Source organism: Drosophila novamexicana, unplaced genomic scaffold (genome assembly GCF_003285875.2).
Source record: "Drosophila novamexicana strain 15010-1031.04,08,12 unplaced genomic scaffold, DnovRS2.1 tig00000387-arrow-pilon, whole genome shotgun sequence".
NCBI classification, from domain to species: Eukaryota; Metazoa; Arthropoda; class Insecta; order Diptera; family Drosophilidae; genus Drosophila; species Drosophila novamexicana.
Genome location: NW_020824800.1, coordinates 1,254,481 through 1,271,977, shown reverse-complemented (window position 1 = coordinate 1,271,977; position 17,497 = coordinate 1,254,481). Strand labels below are relative to the sequence as shown.

The following is a 17,497-nucleotide window of genomic DNA, read 5'->3' as shown; positions in this document are numbered from 1 at the left end:
TAATTATGAAATTCGTTTTGAGGTTTGTTTTCATTTTGCCGGTTTGTTTACGTTTTTGCCTTTTCACCTCAGCCGGCTTTTCAACCTTTTGGCATGTGACCAAGGCACATGCAATTTTTGCTGAAGATCCACAAAATAATATCACATATTGGGAACATCCATACCTCCCATAATTGAAATAACATATTTTCAAAGCTAAAGGCTTTGGTATCGTCTTGCTTATGCTATCAATTAGTTCAATATGTTGACTTGGAAAGTAATTGTTCTTACATATGCATGTCTAAGCCCGATTTCTTACATGGTCTGGCTAATCAAAGGTATCCCATAGTCAATCGATTTATCAACAATAATGAAAACTGTTCGGGCGGTCTTTGTGAGGGGCAGGACCGCAAAGCCAGCTGGTTGCCCGAGAGTCCGTACAAACAAATTTGGTCGTATTTCGACTGGCTCGGCTTATTAACAAGAAATGCTTGTTTTATTGCAGGACATCGTAACCGCAGGAGCCAAAGACACATCGCAGCAACAGGAGGAAAGGTAGCAAGGGAACGGCAGCAACAACTGGTATAGACAAAGGACATCAATTATAATACGGGCGCAAGCTGAACAACACAAGGCACGCCCAACATGCTGGCGACAACAACTACAACAACATCGGGCAGGACATCGAAAGCCACAATTACCTCAGATCCGGGCATTCTGTGCTTTCATCACTGCAACGTGAAAGTCTTCTGCTTCGTCCTGCCCCACACTTGTCCACATTGCAATGAGCAGCTGAATGCGGATGCCAATACGCTTCCAGACACATCCGGAGCTGGGAGCAGCAGCTCCATGACTGCTGCGATGCTGCTGCCCTTTCGGTTGCCCTATCCATTTGTGCGGGCCACGCAGCATCCTTGCGCGATTGTCCTGCGACCCTCCGCGGGCGACTTTCTCAAGTGAGTACCTTATAGGCATACGGATGTCCAAGGGATCCGATGGAACTACCGATTACTATAAAAAGAAAGTTTAAAGCTAATCAGATGAAAATCGAAAAACAGTTTCATCCTTTTTGTCACATATGAAATGGGCTCTTCGAAATCGCCGATGAGTTGAAAGATTGCGAAAATTGGAGACTTCAAAATGGGAAAATATGTATGTTTGAGTATAAGACAAGTTGCTCGTCTGGAAAATTGCAAAAATCAATGTATCCCATAGTTTTCGAGCTCAACTCTCCAAATTTGTCAAGTACTCTGCAGTCTAATAGAACTCGAAAATTCGAATTCGAAATTTCCAACGTGTACTTTTATAAAAAGTCCCTTAAAATCGAAAATAATCTAGTCTTGTGTTATATGTAGCACACTTTTGGTAGTTGATCAATTGTTTATGGATAAAAACTTAGCTAAAAGTAGCATATATATTTTTGAATAGGGAAAATACCCTGTATAAGTTAGAGTTGCAGCTTGTGGAGGAGGCTTAGCATGAAGGAGTATGGAGTTGCTGTGTAAGCCCAGATACCAGAAATTGTTAACAATTTTTGGTGAATTTTTCGCTTTTGCATCTGCAATATGCAAAGTGTGTCTGATGCGTTTTTGTGTGTTTCCGCAGCGATTACAGCAACGCCACAGATTTGCATATCGCGGTGACCACATCCGGCGGCGACATTGTCGAATTCGATAGGGACGGACTGCAGCGGCATCGGCGCGACGATAATCCCCGCGACTGGTGGCAATCGCTGCTTGTGGGCGATGTTCCCGAGCCCTGGCACTACTACTGGGACGAGGTGCTTGAACAGGTGAGTGTGGCTTGTGTGTGCACCCCGCTCTGCTCGGATGCCTCCGGTCCCGGTACACAGGAATTGCATGCAAATCTCTAAGCTGCTTCTGCCCCGATAGATTTGTGCGCAGTCAGCGCGCTGGTCCATTGAACGCTACGAGGAGAGCAGCCACAACTGCTATACCTTTGTGCTGGCCTTCCTGCAGTCGCTCAACTATGCCCAGCTCAGCGAGGCGGCCCGCACCAAGACCAGCTTCTGTGAGAAGTTCATTGTGCCCCGAACGACCACGGCTGGCAAATACATATCGCTATATCGCCGGCTGCGCCTGGCAGGCGTTCATGTGCATCGTCAGCAGCCCAAGCAACGGCCATCCAAAACGGACGAGGATCACAAATTGGCCAGCACAAGAGCTAACACGAACAGCTTTGTGTGCGGACATATAGGAACACGTTCTCATCTACGTCAAACACTCGGCACCATCGAAGAGTAATCGATAGCTTTACATAAAATTGAGATGGCACTATCGATAGCAAAACTTATCGATGACAGAATGGGTAAATGATGCACAAGGGTTTTGTTCAAATGTCTGTAACAGGTAGAAGGAATTATCTCCGACCCTATAATATATATATATAGTCCGAGTCAATTCCGTCTTCCGTCCGTCTGACTGTATGCATGAGCACGACGATCTCAGCGTAAGTTCTCACAGTTCCCGCGCACGTGTTTGTTTCCGATAAACGATAACTGTCCACGTTTACAAACAATCGATAATAAGCGATATGGAAATCATCGCTTAGTTTTTTTTTAAGCTAGATTCACCATTTGCCGCACCAGTTGCCACTTAGCTTCTATTTTAGTATATATGTCTTTCAGCAGATCAATAAGTCCAGAATCATCACTATCGATACTTTTGCAGCACAAATCGATATCCTGCTCGTGTCCTTGGTTTTATTACTTCGTAGTTGAAAGCAGCGAAACATTAAATAGTTATGAGGGGACATTTAAAAGGTTATTTACATTTTAATTATACTTTAATTGACAAATCTTATTGCTGCTGACTTCTGTCGGGATGCATTATCGATAGCACATTATCGATAGCTTAGCAGATACCGTTAATACTATTCATAATACTATTTGCAACACTATTAAATATGCTTCATTCATATTTCAATTTAGTTACTTTGTTCCTACAGTATATACAGAACTTTGTATAATTCACAAAATACCAGATACTTTGACACAGAAATTTCAATATTTTATTTGATTTATATGTAAATGATATTTGCTTAAAAGTTACATCAAATATTTACTCGGTCTAACTATGACCTTTACTTATTTTTGTTTTACTTGTCTTTAATTAGGAATGTGCGAAATGATAAAATTGTATTTAATGTGATTTTAAATAGTGATTTCAAAATAAATTATGTAATATATTTTATAAAGTTTTAAATGTTTTTAGTCAATCTGAAGATCTCTCTTAATCAAAAAAAAAAAGAAAAACACCAGTGTAGAAAAATTGTGAAAAAAAGTGCTCAAAAGTTCTCTTATGTGTCATGCATATTCCAATATGGTTAATTTATATATATAACTTTGTATATTCACATTTTTTATTTGATTTAAAGGTAAATGATATTTTTTTATAGGTAACAGAAAATTGTCTTCAAGCGGTGTAACTATAAATAAATCCCGATGTCCACGATAAAGCCTGAAGATACCACCATCATCAAAGCTATCCGTGTCTCTGGGCAAAGCGACCAGTAATCTTGCCTCTTATTATTAAACATTTATATTTATATATATACAGATAAACAATAATATTAGACAATTCAATATTGTTATGAAATCTCACTATGGCGAATATCGTATATGTAACTAACGCCATCTATGAGTCACGATCGGCGCTGCACGAGCGTGACCATTTTCTATTCCCAACAAAGTCTTGTTAGAATTTCCCTGTGTAATTACACAACAGACACTGTGTAGCAGACTTTAATTGTAACAGTTAGAACAGCTGACTAAGTGACATAAAGATTCCGAGCGAAAACTACGTTGAGCTTGATTTGCAAAGCCCATTAATTTAAGCCTGTTTTTCAATTATCCCAAATACAAATCAGCTGGCTAAGCATATGTTTCCTCGGGAGTTAATTAAATTGCGAACCCACCATGAAATCGAAATCGTATGAGAGAGAAGAGCCCCGCTGCAGTTTCGCCGCTTCATTTGGCAGCTTAGCTCCAAGTTACGCGGAAGTTTTTTGTTGTGGCTTTTTTTTTTTGTGCGATAAAAATAGTTATATTGCGCGACAAGTTGTAGAAATTATAGTGAATAATATATTTCATAATAGAAAACAGCTGCGTCGCGCATAATTCTTGTAAATCTATTTTTTTGTCAGCTTAATGAAGGCGCATGAAAGTTTCAATATGGAATTCTTTTTGCAATTTTTTTATGTGATTTTTTTCTTTTCATAAACCGTTGCAGCGATCGCCATTTTGGTAATGAGAGCCAATTTGAAGTGTGTGTACGGAAGAGAACAAACAAGTGAGAGAGTAATTAGATTGAGAAGAAAGATAAGCAAAGATGACAATTGTATTGTGTCTTTTTCTTCTTCTTCTTCTTTTTTATTCTAAACAACAATTCATCGTCTATGGAAGCCGCATGGCTGAGCAAGATGGATGTCATGTACGTAAGTAGCATAATTAGTTTATATAAAAAACTTGCCCAAAAAACATATAAAATATGCACACTGAAAGAAAACAAATTGAGAATGTTTACTAATTGAAAGAAGTTATAAAAGGCTCGCAAATATAATATGGATATTGTTAAAGTTTTGCCGAGCTGAAACTGTCTATTTTTCTTATTGGAATTTAATAATTTCCGATAAGAATAATAATTATATTTTAATGCCAACCTCTATTTTTGGCATGCATTTTAAAACCTTTTATATTTGTGTTAACAACTATAATTTTAGTTGCTGTCACTAGTCTCTGTGGGATAATATATAGTTTTAATTTATTTTATGTATTTTTTTTGGTTTATCTCAAAAATGCGGTTTATTATAATATGAGCTTGTGTTTGGCAATCGATTTTCATAAAGTTTATATAAGGATTTGTGTCAAAAGCTTCCATGTGAAGCTTCAATTAGATGGAGGGCTGACGTTCTCACGGTACATGTTATTATAGTTGCCAGGTGGATCATAGTTGCATACGACGTAAATTGTGTTGCCGCTGCAAGAGGAAGTGGGAAGTGGAGGCTGGTTAGCTTGGAAAGACAGGAGATCCTATTTGTTATGCTCACCGTCGAGCAAATCCTACACCTAGCCGCTTGGAGGATTTCCAAACCAGCTGGGTAAAGTGGCCAGTGTTCATTTGAAACGAAGGGGAACGCCAATTGTAGTCATTGATCTCATTGTACCAGGAGTCAACTGCATCGGCACCCCCCAAATTACCACCCGAAGCCATGTAGATGTTCTCTCCATATCCGCTGTTTTGGCGATGTTCCATGCGATTGTTCCCCAGCAGGTGCTGCATTGGTTATGGCAAATTATTAGATATATCGAGACATCGCTGGATCATAACGATAGTTCACTCTGTACCTTAGCCCAGCTGGTGGCCAATTGGGATAGATTGTCGTCTAGCTCCAATGGAGGCGCATTATGCTTAGCTCTGTAGGCATTGTGGGCCTCAAGCACCTCTTGTTCGAACTGTAATGGATCGGTTTTCATTTCTTTTTTTTTAATATTTAATACGCGTTTCAGCTATTTCTTAAAAAACACCACAAAGATTGGGAAATGCGTTGGGAAGTATGGCATGAAGCATTTTGGTTTTGTACTGGATCTTATGAGATCTGTAATATAATTTATTAAGGACTTTTAGGAAAATGTAATCCCTTTAGGCTGAAGATGAGTACAACATTTAAATTTGGTTCAGTTGACATCAAACTTGTTTTCGTAATTATGGATGGCTTATTATTCATCCGATCGCTACAACTCACCCACCGATTTTGTTTATCCGATTGACTTACTTTTAAAGAACTATTTAAGGTATTTTAAGCAGAAAAAGCACGGGTACATATAAGTTTGCACAGAGGCGGGGCTCGGATGGTGCGGAAAATAGTTAATCCCGGACAGAGAGGATGTATTTGATTTAGGAAGCGATTATCAATATGAACATTGCCTCAATACCACATCCTTACACTCTCTTCGGAATCATACGCGTATCCTGGTTGGGCAATTGCTTGAATGACTGGGCCACTCAGACAGCCGATTATTATTAGTAGTATGCTTACAGCCTGAACACTCATTTTGCCTCGAATACTTTGCAATATTGTTTCAGTTATTATTTAATTAATGCTTCCAATGCACTTGCTGTTTCCAGACTTATTCAAACCAGACTGAGTAGCTTGAGCCGCCAACTCCGGCGTTTTATGCATGTTCTCATTTGCTGATAAGGCCCACAGAACCGAACATAACTCGAGCAAATTCCCTTGCCCGCTGACTAATCGCGTTTATCAGCGGGTGTGTTGCACATCCGCGCACAATGCCCCACTTTTGTAGTGTAGTGCTTACGTGACGTAGACTTGGCTGGAATAGATTTCCTTAAACTTGGTATCTGGCGAGTGCTCTATAAAATGAAAGGTAGACGTGCAGTGATTGCTCTTCTGATGAACAATATACGACTTTTCGAAATGTATATATGCTATTTACAGTTACAGTCATTATTTACATGAATATAGAGTAGATAATTGGGTTAGCCGATATATAATTTTATGGTGATATTAAAATTTTATGGCACAATATTAACTTCAAAGGCGGCGGGCACCTCCAAGTCGTCTTGTAGCCATATTGTGTTCATAGAGCAGACGACTTCCAAGTTCGTATTAAGGTATGCTCTGGCCTCGTTTAAGACGGGCTGAAATGGGTATATTGGCTTGGTGCAAAAATGCCTTAAATCCATATCCATCCATACATTCGTCTGTACTAGCGTGCTGTCAAAAAAGGTTAACTTTCAATCCCACTCGATGATTAATAAAACGTGCCTTTGCCCAGACCTTTTTGGGCCTTTTTCTAAACTTTGCTAAGAGATTATTTGTTGATAACAGCAAAGATAATCTAAACACTATATAACTTCATAGTGAAAATCATAAACCCTCCATCCCTACAGCTTATGTGGTTAACATGAATGAATCCAATGGAACAGTGGAACATACATAATGATGTCTGGATAGCGAGGGATTTATACAAAGAATCGTTGCTTTCTCTGCCCTTGGGATAGTCAAGTTCGCCATGAGCATTACTTAGGGAATGACGGGCGCCTCTAGTGAACGTGGATACATAATATTGCTACCTATGCTAAGGGTACTGAAGGCAAAGCACTAGAGTATCTGAACACTGTCTGCCCACTTTTATCTATGGCAAAAATTATAGAAGACGTATTAGGTGACCCACAGATTCGAAAGCTTTTGGGAAGTGAGAAGTTAGAGTAAAACTTGTTGAGATCAGATGAAAAAGCAGCTTGCGACTCATTCCCAAACGTGACACGGCACACTTTTGTAAAAATTGTTCAAAAATGATGAAACAATTCTTATTGTCACTAAAAGTCCGTTTTCTACATCACCCTTTCGACATTTTTCCGCAAAAACTTAGATGAACTCATAGATGATACCCATTAATTAATCATTAAAAATGGGGTGACTTTAAATGTGAATGAATAATCTATTTATTCACTAGCTTTCAGGACCAAAAAGGCTTTTTATACCCTGAACCCATTAAAAATGGGTATAAGGGTATATTTTATTTGTGCGAAAGCCAAATGTATGTAACAGGCAGAAGGAAGCATCTCCGACCCCATAAAGTATATATATTCTTGATCAGCATCAATAGCCGAGTCGATCTAGCCATGTCCGTCTGTCTGTCCGTCAGTCCGTCCGTATGTATGAACGCAAGGATCTCAGAACCTATGAGAGCTAGAGAAATTTTAGATGTAGGTGCTCCTAGTTTCCGCGCAGATCAAGTTTGTTTCCGATAATCGATAACTTACTCCGTTCCCAGCAATCTATATCGAAATCCTGTTTTTTGGGCATTTTTGGTAAATAATAAGAGCTACAGTCACCAAACTTGACATATAGCTTCTAAAATAGAATATATATATATATGCATTTGATGTTGGAAGAAGAGGGTTCAGGGTATCCCTTAGTCGGGAGCTCCCAACTAGAACCTCTTACTTGTTAAAATTGGGGATGAGATTCTTGCGCAGTGAAAATGAAAAGTCCAAGTTCACCTGAAAAAAAAAAATAACAAAATTAAAAATGACCTAGTTTTATCAATGTTAATAACTAATAAGAATAATTATAAATAATTTCCATATTATTATTTTTTTAAAAATAATAAGGTTTTATTTCTATGTTCATCATAATTCATTCTTAAAACGATTCATTATTGCGATTTTTTTAATGATAATTAAATATTCATTATTTCATCAAAATGCTAATGTCGATTATGTGCATATGTAAACTTTCATTTGTCCGGGACAACTTCGGCTAATTAATATTTATTAACCGCAAAATAAGATAAGGGTATTAGGACTTCGGCTTAGTCAAATAACTTTGCCAATTTGCATAATGAAATCAGTTGTTATCTTTGGCAGAGGGCTAGCTTATCAACGTGGATTTCACCTTTTGCGGCGTACATTTTGTAAATATTTACAATAACACTTGCGAACAAGTGGCGCTATTATTCCGAGAATATAAAACCCGGGGGCTACTTTATTGTGGTGGCACGGTGGCGCACTGTGATTGTGGCTTGGTCGTGGAATAAGGGCGGATTGTAAAGTTATAGAATATACAATCCAGCTGATGGAATGTGAAAAATCGTAAGCTATTTATTTCGGCTGCTCTGAATCTTTGCGCATCTATCAAAATGGACAATGCATTTATCCTTTTCAAAAAGAATGTGCTCTACTTTTAAAGCAGAATAACCACGCCCACTTATTGGGAGGCAGGCGACAAGCAAATTAAAAATGTCAAGTCAACCCCCGCCACATTCGCCCGCCCCTTTCGCCAAAAAAAAAAAGCAGACGACGGTAGCGACAAAGCGTTTGACATTAGTTGAGATTTTTCAATGGTTGGCAACGTGTCGAAAAGTGGGTGCTTCTGGCGGGGATTGGGTGCATTACGCAGCCATAGAAAGGCTTGGACCGGACGCTGGTATTGAGGTCTTTCGCTGTGTCTGCCGCAAGGTACAAAGTTCGCTGCAAATACCCAACTGATAATAAGTATATAGAACAATGGGCCAACGAATAGATACAAACGAATTCCCTCAACCGCACTAAGAGTTGCTCAAGGTCTGTGCTGAATGGCGGATTCTCTGATTTCTGTTCCATTGCGAGACTGCTGATAAAAATGCACATTTCTTTTCACAGTGGCTTTTGTTGTTACGCCCTTTATACAAAACGTTTGCCATTTTAATTAAATAATAACATTTAGAAAGACCTATGACTCTCGATAAACTCATTTCCTACACATTTGACTCATATAGCCCCAGTAAGTGCTGCGACATTGAAAATCACTTGTTTGCGTGCCCCATTTCAGGCACACCCATTTCTCGCGTAATATACGATACATATGGGTGTGCGTTCAACACACAAAAGGGCCATATAATGTGTAATTGTGGCATGACATTGCACCACTTTCACATTCGCCATTTGTAGTCAGCCGATTGTATTACAGTTGTCAAATCGGAGCAACGGCGACAAATATTAGATAACTTATTAGTTAGATATTTGCTGATCAGCTTTGAAAATTAAATCCAATGTGCTTTGTCAAAGATTTCGTAAGCAGCTTTACTATTTCATTATTAAGAGTAAATCTCAAGCTTTGAGTTTTCGACAATATATGTTTCTATATATTGCCAGGATAATAGATAATAATGATTTCAACAATATTAATATTTGAGAGTGAGAGAGTGTCTTTTTCAAGCCTGCAGCTATAGTTTTCCAACTTATTATACTTGAGCGATCATACTAAGCATCCTTAATGGTTGAATTCAATAACAACATCATTATTATACCCCAATGGACAGAATGATGACAGCAGCAACCAGAAAACTTTGTTGGCTCAAGACTCATAAGCAAAAGTTTGCGCGAGACAAGGCAGAAAACTTATTTACTTCTAGATTACGTGTCCTCAAAGTTGGCAACGATATTATAAAATTTATATGCACGTTATGCGTGCCATCCAAGATGAAATGTCCCGACCTGGCACAAGGAAGATGATGAGCTCGCTGCTCATCAAGCAGAATGTAATTACATTTTCGCCTGATTCATGACAGTTTTGCATAACGAAACCGCCTCGTGCCGTGGATATTACGATTATTAATGAGACTGGCGCGAACATTAGCCACAAAAGGCTCAGCGCCAGGAAGACAGCCAGCAAGGCTCTCGCTAGACATATGCATTTGGGGCTTAATACTGTTCTATCAACCAAATTGTTTTGCCACCATCAAATATATTTTTGTTCAATTATAATAATTCTGGCATTTGCCGAAACGACTTTGCCCCCGTGCGTTTTGGTAAAATTTACGCGTGCTATATAGAAATAAATTTGGAAATCTAGAAGAAATAACCCGTCGTCGCCGGGTCAAATCTTGATTTCGACTGAAACGATTTCATTCGGCCCGATTTTGCAGAGTTTATCAAATATATACATACTTTTTTTGCGATGTTACTTTTGAATTTAACTCCTACTTAGTTCTAAGAACTTGTTACTTGAACTTGAACAATATGCTAGATTGATAAATTGTTTATTTACTTCTTTTTAAGATTTTTCTTTATTTTTTTCTATAATTTACACCAATTAATTACAACACTTAATAGATTCGATTTGACTTCAATTTGGTTGCCTTCTTTTTCAAGACTTTCTTAACTATTTAATCTTGTCTCTTTTGTGACTTAAGATTTGAATAGTGAAAGGAGCCCTAGCCTAGTCCGAAGTAGTTTTAAACATTTAAACATAAGCGCATGTTGTTGCTTTTAATTTGTTAAAGGTTAGACTTTACGCACAATTTAATGCTATTTTAATTATCAGCTCAGCTGCTTTAATCTGCCGCCATGTCAGCGCCGCGAAATGCATTGCAAAATTGAATTGCAACAGGACATTCAGGATATATTAGGTACATGCGTCACTTTGATTATTATATTTAAGGCTGGCAGCAATTTAAATGTTAAAACGACAGTTGATAAATTCACACTGGATCATTCAAGGATTGTTGCGATTACCCAGTGCATTCGCTAGCATTGTGCTAATATTTATGCCAATGAGTTTATGTTTACATTATTTATTATATTGCTGCCTGGTTTTAAGCCTAATGCTGTACCATTCGACCTTACAAAATTAGATTTTAGTTATGGGCGCACATTTAAAGAGTTTTCAAAGATTTTGTTTCATTCGGACATGCGAAAAAGTTAACTTCATTGAAGAGGGAATTGGGCAAAACATACCACACGTAGACAAAACTAACTATATCAGACAAGTACGAGATTTTATATTTGAAGATCTCTCTTATATAATGACAAAGCAAATCTAAACATTCATGCTTATAAGAGCTGAAGAAAGCAAGTATAGAATGTAGTTTCTCATTAGCTTCAGAATCTAATTTGTTTTATTTTTGGAATAATTTGTACCCTAGATTGTACCTAAATTGAAGTGCATGCCATATATATGCATTGACAATTTCAATAAATTCGGTTTTGATTTGGTTTTTCACATGGTTTTGTTATGGCCTTACCGCAATGTATTATTGTGTAGCCTAGTGTATTCAGGACTATGACAAGACTTCAATTTACCAAAAATTCTCGAATATCCAGAATATTGAACTGCATTTGCATTTTTCCCCTGCACCGTTTTGTTGTCTTTTGTCGTTTATCGTTTGGCTCAACTCATTGTCAAACAATACAATATTGGTTTTTGCTGCTCCTTCAGTTCAACCGAACTAAATGTAACTCAACTCATCTTAACTCTGGCTAACCGCAGCTGTCTCTCAGCTGCAACAATGTTGCTGCTTGCTGTGGGGATCATCATCATTTGCATTTTCATGGTGCTTTATTTCACAATTTATATGGTCTGCAAATGGATATCGAATACATTTTGCATATATGCTGGAGCACACTCGAACAATCTGTACACACAATGCACTAACATGGCCAGACACGTGTCCGAGCTGCAGAGCAGCATATCCTGAATTGGCCACGACTTGTTATTTCTTTTAAGCTAAAGCTGCTGCTGCTGGCAAAGTCTATTAGATATGTGTTCTGAGCGAAATTCAGCAATAAAACTAAATCGAATTCAAACAAAAAGTTCATTTACAGTTCATCAAGTCGTTTCCCACTCACTGGCTCTGGCCTAAAGCGATATCAAACAAAGTAGCCGTTCCGCCCGCCCTTCCCAATTTCCCTCTTATGCACTAGCCTAGCCAGGTCGGGCAAGTTTTCGAAAGCTGGCTCACATAATTTCCGACCTTGGCTTTTATGCTAAATTAAATAAGCCAGGAAAGCCAACAGGCCGCATAGTACACACATATATCAATACCCTGTGCCAGTCGAATGCCTTGAAGTGGTATCACAAAATGCATGTCAGGTATGGAGATTTTAAATACCAAACGGAAAGTACTCTTGTTTAACATCTGTAAATGGAATTCGGTACGTTGATACATAAAGTATGCCTTAAGCCTCACAGACGACAGGGGCAGAGAGTCAGCAATTGGTGTCAGAGCCAACCGAAAACTTGTGGCGTTAGGATGCTAAATTAACTAGCCAATTTGAGCGCGGACCTGGTCCGAAACGATACTTTGCCACAAACGTAACGCCCTTATGTACAAGGTACACGGGAAGTGCTTATCATTTGTCAGCATCATAAATTATCAGAAAGTAAAAAATGAACTATATTAAAACAAAGCTAATGACATGTGAAGGAAGCTATAAGCATTGACAATGGCCTCAATGGTGCTAAGTTATTTTATTGAACGAATAAACAAGAATAGAAAGTTTTCGAGAAGACTTGCTCTGTTCTTTTAATCATGCTGTTCTTATCAAATGTGAACCTAGATGGTTCGATGTAAACTTTCAAGTGAGCTCTCAATAATATTTTATATCAAAGTAAAAGGTGAGAACTTGTCTTCCTTTTAGTTTGCCTAAATAGGAAGAAAGAAGAAAAAATATATCGAAAACAAAGTTCTTGTAAGAAAAAATTGTTGTCTAATAAAGATATTCTGACTAAGCTTAGCATTTATTTACATCGAACCAACATCAATTTAACATGGCCGTTTTTACTTGTTTTCATGTTGAATTTTGTGCATTTTTTAAAGGATTGTCAGTTGAAGCAGAATGTGCAATTTTCTCTATCTCACAAATGGTCCTTGTATGTTTCTTAGAATCGCATTTTCTGCTCACTTAAAGGTCACAATCGTTGACTATTTTGCGCTTCAACTCGTTGCAAAAGGCACTTTCCCATGAACATGAATGAAATGTTGGAGCAGAAACTGGACGCTCGACTGCTTTGAAGCGTTAAAACCCTTGAAGTTTTATTCTATATGTACACGAAAGTGTAATCGAATACGTCCGTATACTTTGGAACAATCGCCGAAAGTTACATCTGTGCATTTTGACTACCTAGCCAATTTTTTATTAACTCCATTTTAAAGTCAATAATTACTTAAAATTTCAGTTCAAAAATAGCTTGGAGATATAAAATCTAAACTAATAACATATGAAGAAAGCTGCTGTCATTGATAGTATTGCTTACCTAGTTATTTGACTCTCCGGTTAAATAAAAAGGAACTTTTTCACAATCATTTGACATCAAATAGAAATTTGAAGGTAGGGCTCTAAGTGATGTACTTTTATCAGGCATAGTCTGGCGAACTATTTAAAAAAGAAGACTAACATTTAAGACAGAGACTATTTAAAATGTTAAGGTTACAATTTTGTATAATGAGTAGAAGTAGATGTCTCCATAAGATACATTGCCTCTTGCCATACAAAATATTGGTTCTTGGGCTGCTCAACAGCCGATTTGATGAGTCTGCCGCAAATCTGTAAGATACCATGTTTCGCCTGCATCATATTAAAAAGATTATATAAGCTGGAAACAATAAATTTGCCCGGGCCAAGTTTCTCACTTAAGGTCAGAGAATCTGCTAGTCGGGCAATCTCGACTGGGCCACTCTTAGCTGCCGCAAGGGTAACTTATTTAATATTGAGGCGTGCTGAGTCAGTCTTCATATTTGCACTACTCGTATACTGCAAGTTGTACTTAAATTTTCTTTATACGTAGAATGGCAAATACATATATCTTTGAAGTGCTGCATTTTTATGCCATAGCAATGTTATAAATCGGTTAAATGTTATTTTCACTCATTTCTAGCCAATTAGTTTGCGGGTTGGAGAAGGGCTTGGCAGTGTTTGTGGTAATTTGCGTGCTAATTTCCTGAAGCACAAAACTTGACGCAAACTGTGCCAACATTTCGATTCATTTCGTCAACATAGTGGGAGTGGGCAGGAGGGAGTTAGCCTGTCAGACAAGGATTTGCATATCTACTGATGCAGCCAAAGGGAAGTGGAATTCAGCTCGGCAACTACTTTGATGTCTCGAACGAGTCTTTGGTGACTCCGGGACAGACACAGTCTCATCCCTACCACACATCCCGGTCCCTGTATTCGTATCTAGCTCTTCAGGCAGTCTGTTTGCCGCTGCTGAGGTTTCAACTCGTATGCTTCGCCAAAGATGTTGCCAAAAGCCAAAAAGGCTGTTGGCAATATATTGGCGGGCTCTCTCAATTTTCAGCACGAGGTTCCAACACATAGTCATAGATATGAGAGCATTAGCTCGGCTGGGCTAATCAGTTGCCAAACATTTACGCGTATATCCACTAAATGAAACATCGAATTATGGTATAAATAAATTCTGTAGTATTTCAGAAATTTGCTGTGATTGCAATTTTCGGCATTTGCTGTATGAGCTGCAAATGGGAAAAGTTGGCAAAAGGCAAAATTTGATTGTGTTTATGTGAAAGTTAAGACTAAGCATTCAGAACATGCAGATGGCCCAAAAGAAAGACAACCGTAGTGTGTGGCAGGCAGAGAGAGGAAGAAGAGGGTAGCTCTAACCGCATATGCAAATAACATATAACAAGTAAAGGCACAATACACTCGACTACGAGATACTCTGTGTTTCATGCGACTCCATGTTCGAGAGCATCTACACCTTAGATGTTGCTATAAAAGCGCATGTACCCCTTTTTTCAACAGCATTAAACAATACTGAATAGGCTGTAGGAGCAGCAGCATAGGACACATGAGCAAGCTTAATGACTGACATCGCACAAAGGAACCTTGTCCAGAACCAGAAGAGCAGAGACTCAACTTAGTAGCCAAGTCCAAAATTGTAAATTGTAGTTGACCAGCCGAGCAGCCAAGCGGCAATAGTTGGCCAACCATCAGAAGTTACACTGAAAAAAAAAATAAAAGGTTCAGCAAAAATGAGACACAATTTATTTAACTGTATACACATTATATTTTTTTTTCTGCTGCACTAACTGGCCAAATGACTGAAAGATTTTTTGGAATATATACACTTGCGTATTAAAAATTACTATATATATATTTAAATAATATTATATAATAAAAAAATTATAATATCATTCTTTTATGGAACATTCCAGGAATACAAGTGTTGACTCATAATTCAGACACTGTTTAGTAACTCTATAAAAATATAATATAAAAAAGTATTTAACTAAGATACAGATATTTTTCTCAGTGTTGTCTACAATTGAGCATGGCATAACCACAACTGCATTCACCTGGTGACCACAATGCGTAAAAGTGGCAGATGAGAACAACTGCATACAAAATGCCTTCTGATTATATAGCTGCTGAATTTTCAGCTTCTGTTACCGCACCTGCTTCTGCTCCTGATCCTGCTACTGCTCCCGCTTCTGGATGATGGCAATTGTGCCATTGTCCTTGCTGTATGCAGCTGCCAATTAGAAGCTGGCAGTTAGGTACGAGACATGAGGCGGCAGTTAGAAAAACGAGTGAAACTCGATTTCCACTGACAGCAACATGTCGGAGCAGCTCGTCGTCAAGGCAGCCAGCCAGATACCTGCTGCGGCTGGAGTTGATAGGGCTTAGAAGTGCGTTATAAGCGGGTTACGGCATTTTCATTTCGAACGAGCATTGAAAATGGCAGAATGCGAGTCAAAGGAGTAGCCAAGCCACACGAGCGCAGTGCCACTTGAAGATTTATGACTGTGTTGCGAGTATGCATACCTCCCGTTTGCTCCACTCAGACCACCCAAAACTGAATAGATATCAGTCTGATTTATTGTAATGATGGGCCACATCAATGCTGTGGGTCGTGTTTATTTGGCAGCCACTCAACAACATTTTCAAAAAGGCAATTAACTGGTTGCATTATCGTTACATATTCAAAGATTCAACGATCTCTAAGTTATTTTTTGTTCGGTACTCTATTCGCTGTGAAATAATGAAAGATGATTAATCTCAAAATTAACCTATATTCAATAGGTTTTTGTTACTTTAAAGTAGTGTTACAGCATTATTAAAGATGAACAGATTAAATTGCACAATCGATTGATGACTTAAGATTCTTGTTAGAAGCAATTCAGCCTTCCCCTTTCAAGCTAGAGAAAATTATAAAATTTGTTAAAGGGATCCCAAGTCAGATGAAATAGCTCTGCGCTTATGATAGACATCTTTAACACATTCTACAAAATACTAATTCAATTTCATTTAATTCTAGATTAAAATATTTATTTATTTATTTATTATAGGTTTGAATGAAACTCACTCGCCATTTAAATTGAAATTCCACAGATAATTTTAATGTATTCACCTTTGCTTTGTTGATTTAGAACCGTGCATTGCCTCAAGTCAATTTCTATTCCCACATGAGACACTCAAAAGTCAGCCCAAGTTGTGCTTCTTGGTCCTTTTTGACATTCAATTAATATGCAAATTAAGCCCGACAACAGAACTGGCTGGGCAAAACATACCACATGCGATAAGCCAAATTTAACCCAGCTTCTTATTCGTTTAACCCCCTCACACTTTGGCATCGCAGCGAAGAATAAACAAAGTGCACAGAATGCTGCATAAAATTGTGGCCGGAGGAAGGGGAGTATATGGCAGGAATGGATATAATGGGAAAGGATAGGATAGGATAGGATAGAAATTAGAAAAGCAGCTTAGTGATTCCGCCAACGTTTGCAGATTTGGTGCATAGTTTCAATTGCTTGCCACAGGCGGTGTTTATTGTTGTACTGGCTGGTACTCTGGCATCTGCTCTGGTGTGGTCTGAGTGCCCCGCAGGAATGCCCCACGGAATTTACGAGGCCCTCGAGATTAGTTTGCGCTGTTGTTTGCTTTAATTGCAAGTAGGGGGCGTGGCCGTGTCGCCAAGTCAGCGGATTGCGGAGTATGTTCACTGAACGTATCAGACACACAAACGAAATAAGACCCAAAGAAAAGCAACTTTTCACATTCCACATACGCCGCGTGAGCCGCATGCCGGCATAGACAATTTACACTCTCGGCCAAAAGGATTCGTATTGGCAATTCGTGGCGCTGTTTTCTGAATGCTCGCATTGCAGCGCCAAGCTCAAATAAATACCCTTATCGAGTCGCAAGGCTTTCGCAAATGTCTCACTTGCATAAATTCAGCTCGAGAAGCTGAG

General features: G+C 38.5%; 2 protein-coding genes across 4 annotated transcripts in view; one reads left to right on the top strand and one right to left on the bottom strand.

The window, feature by feature from the left end:
• The window catches only part of LOC115760314 (MKRN2 opposite strand protein), a 74,071-nt gene extending 70,878 nt beyond the window's left edge, over window positions 1-3,193 (top strand). For both annotated transcript variants that reach the window (XM_030701601.1, XM_030701603.1), the window contains exons 3-5: window positions 485-935; window positions 1,585-1,771; window positions 1,872-3,193. In XM_030701601.1, the coding sequence (XP_030557461.1) occupies window positions 625-935; window positions 1,585-1,771; window positions 1,872-2,243 (870 nt within the window). In that variant the 5' untranslated portion in view covers window positions 485-624 and the 3' untranslated portion in view covers window positions 2,244-3,193. The remainder of the gene's footprint in view (window positions 1-484; window positions 936-1,584; window positions 1,772-1,871) is intronic.
• Window positions 3,194-4,772: 1,579 nt separating this feature from the next.
• On the bottom strand, window positions 4,773-6,140 carry LOC115760098 (Golgi-associated plant pathogenesis-related protein 1). Of its 2 annotated transcripts, none has more exons than XM_030701283.1 (4): window positions 5,944-6,140; window positions 5,345-5,452; window positions 5,047-5,273; window positions 4,773-4,976 (listed from the first exon to the last, which is right to left on the bottom strand). In XM_030701283.1, the coding sequence occupies exons 1-4, from the start codon at window positions 6,049-6,051 to the stop codon at window positions 4,886-4,888; spliced, it is 534 nt and encodes a 177-aa protein (XP_030557143.1). In that variant the 5' UTR covers window positions 6,052-6,140; the 3' UTR covers window positions 4,773-4,885. The 2 variants fall into 2 exon arrangements, with proteins under 2 accessions (XP_030557143.1, XP_030557144.1); XM_030701284.1 differs by having other exon boundaries at window positions 6,037-6,137.
• Between the last annotated feature and the right edge of the window lie 11,357 nt (window positions 6,141-17,497).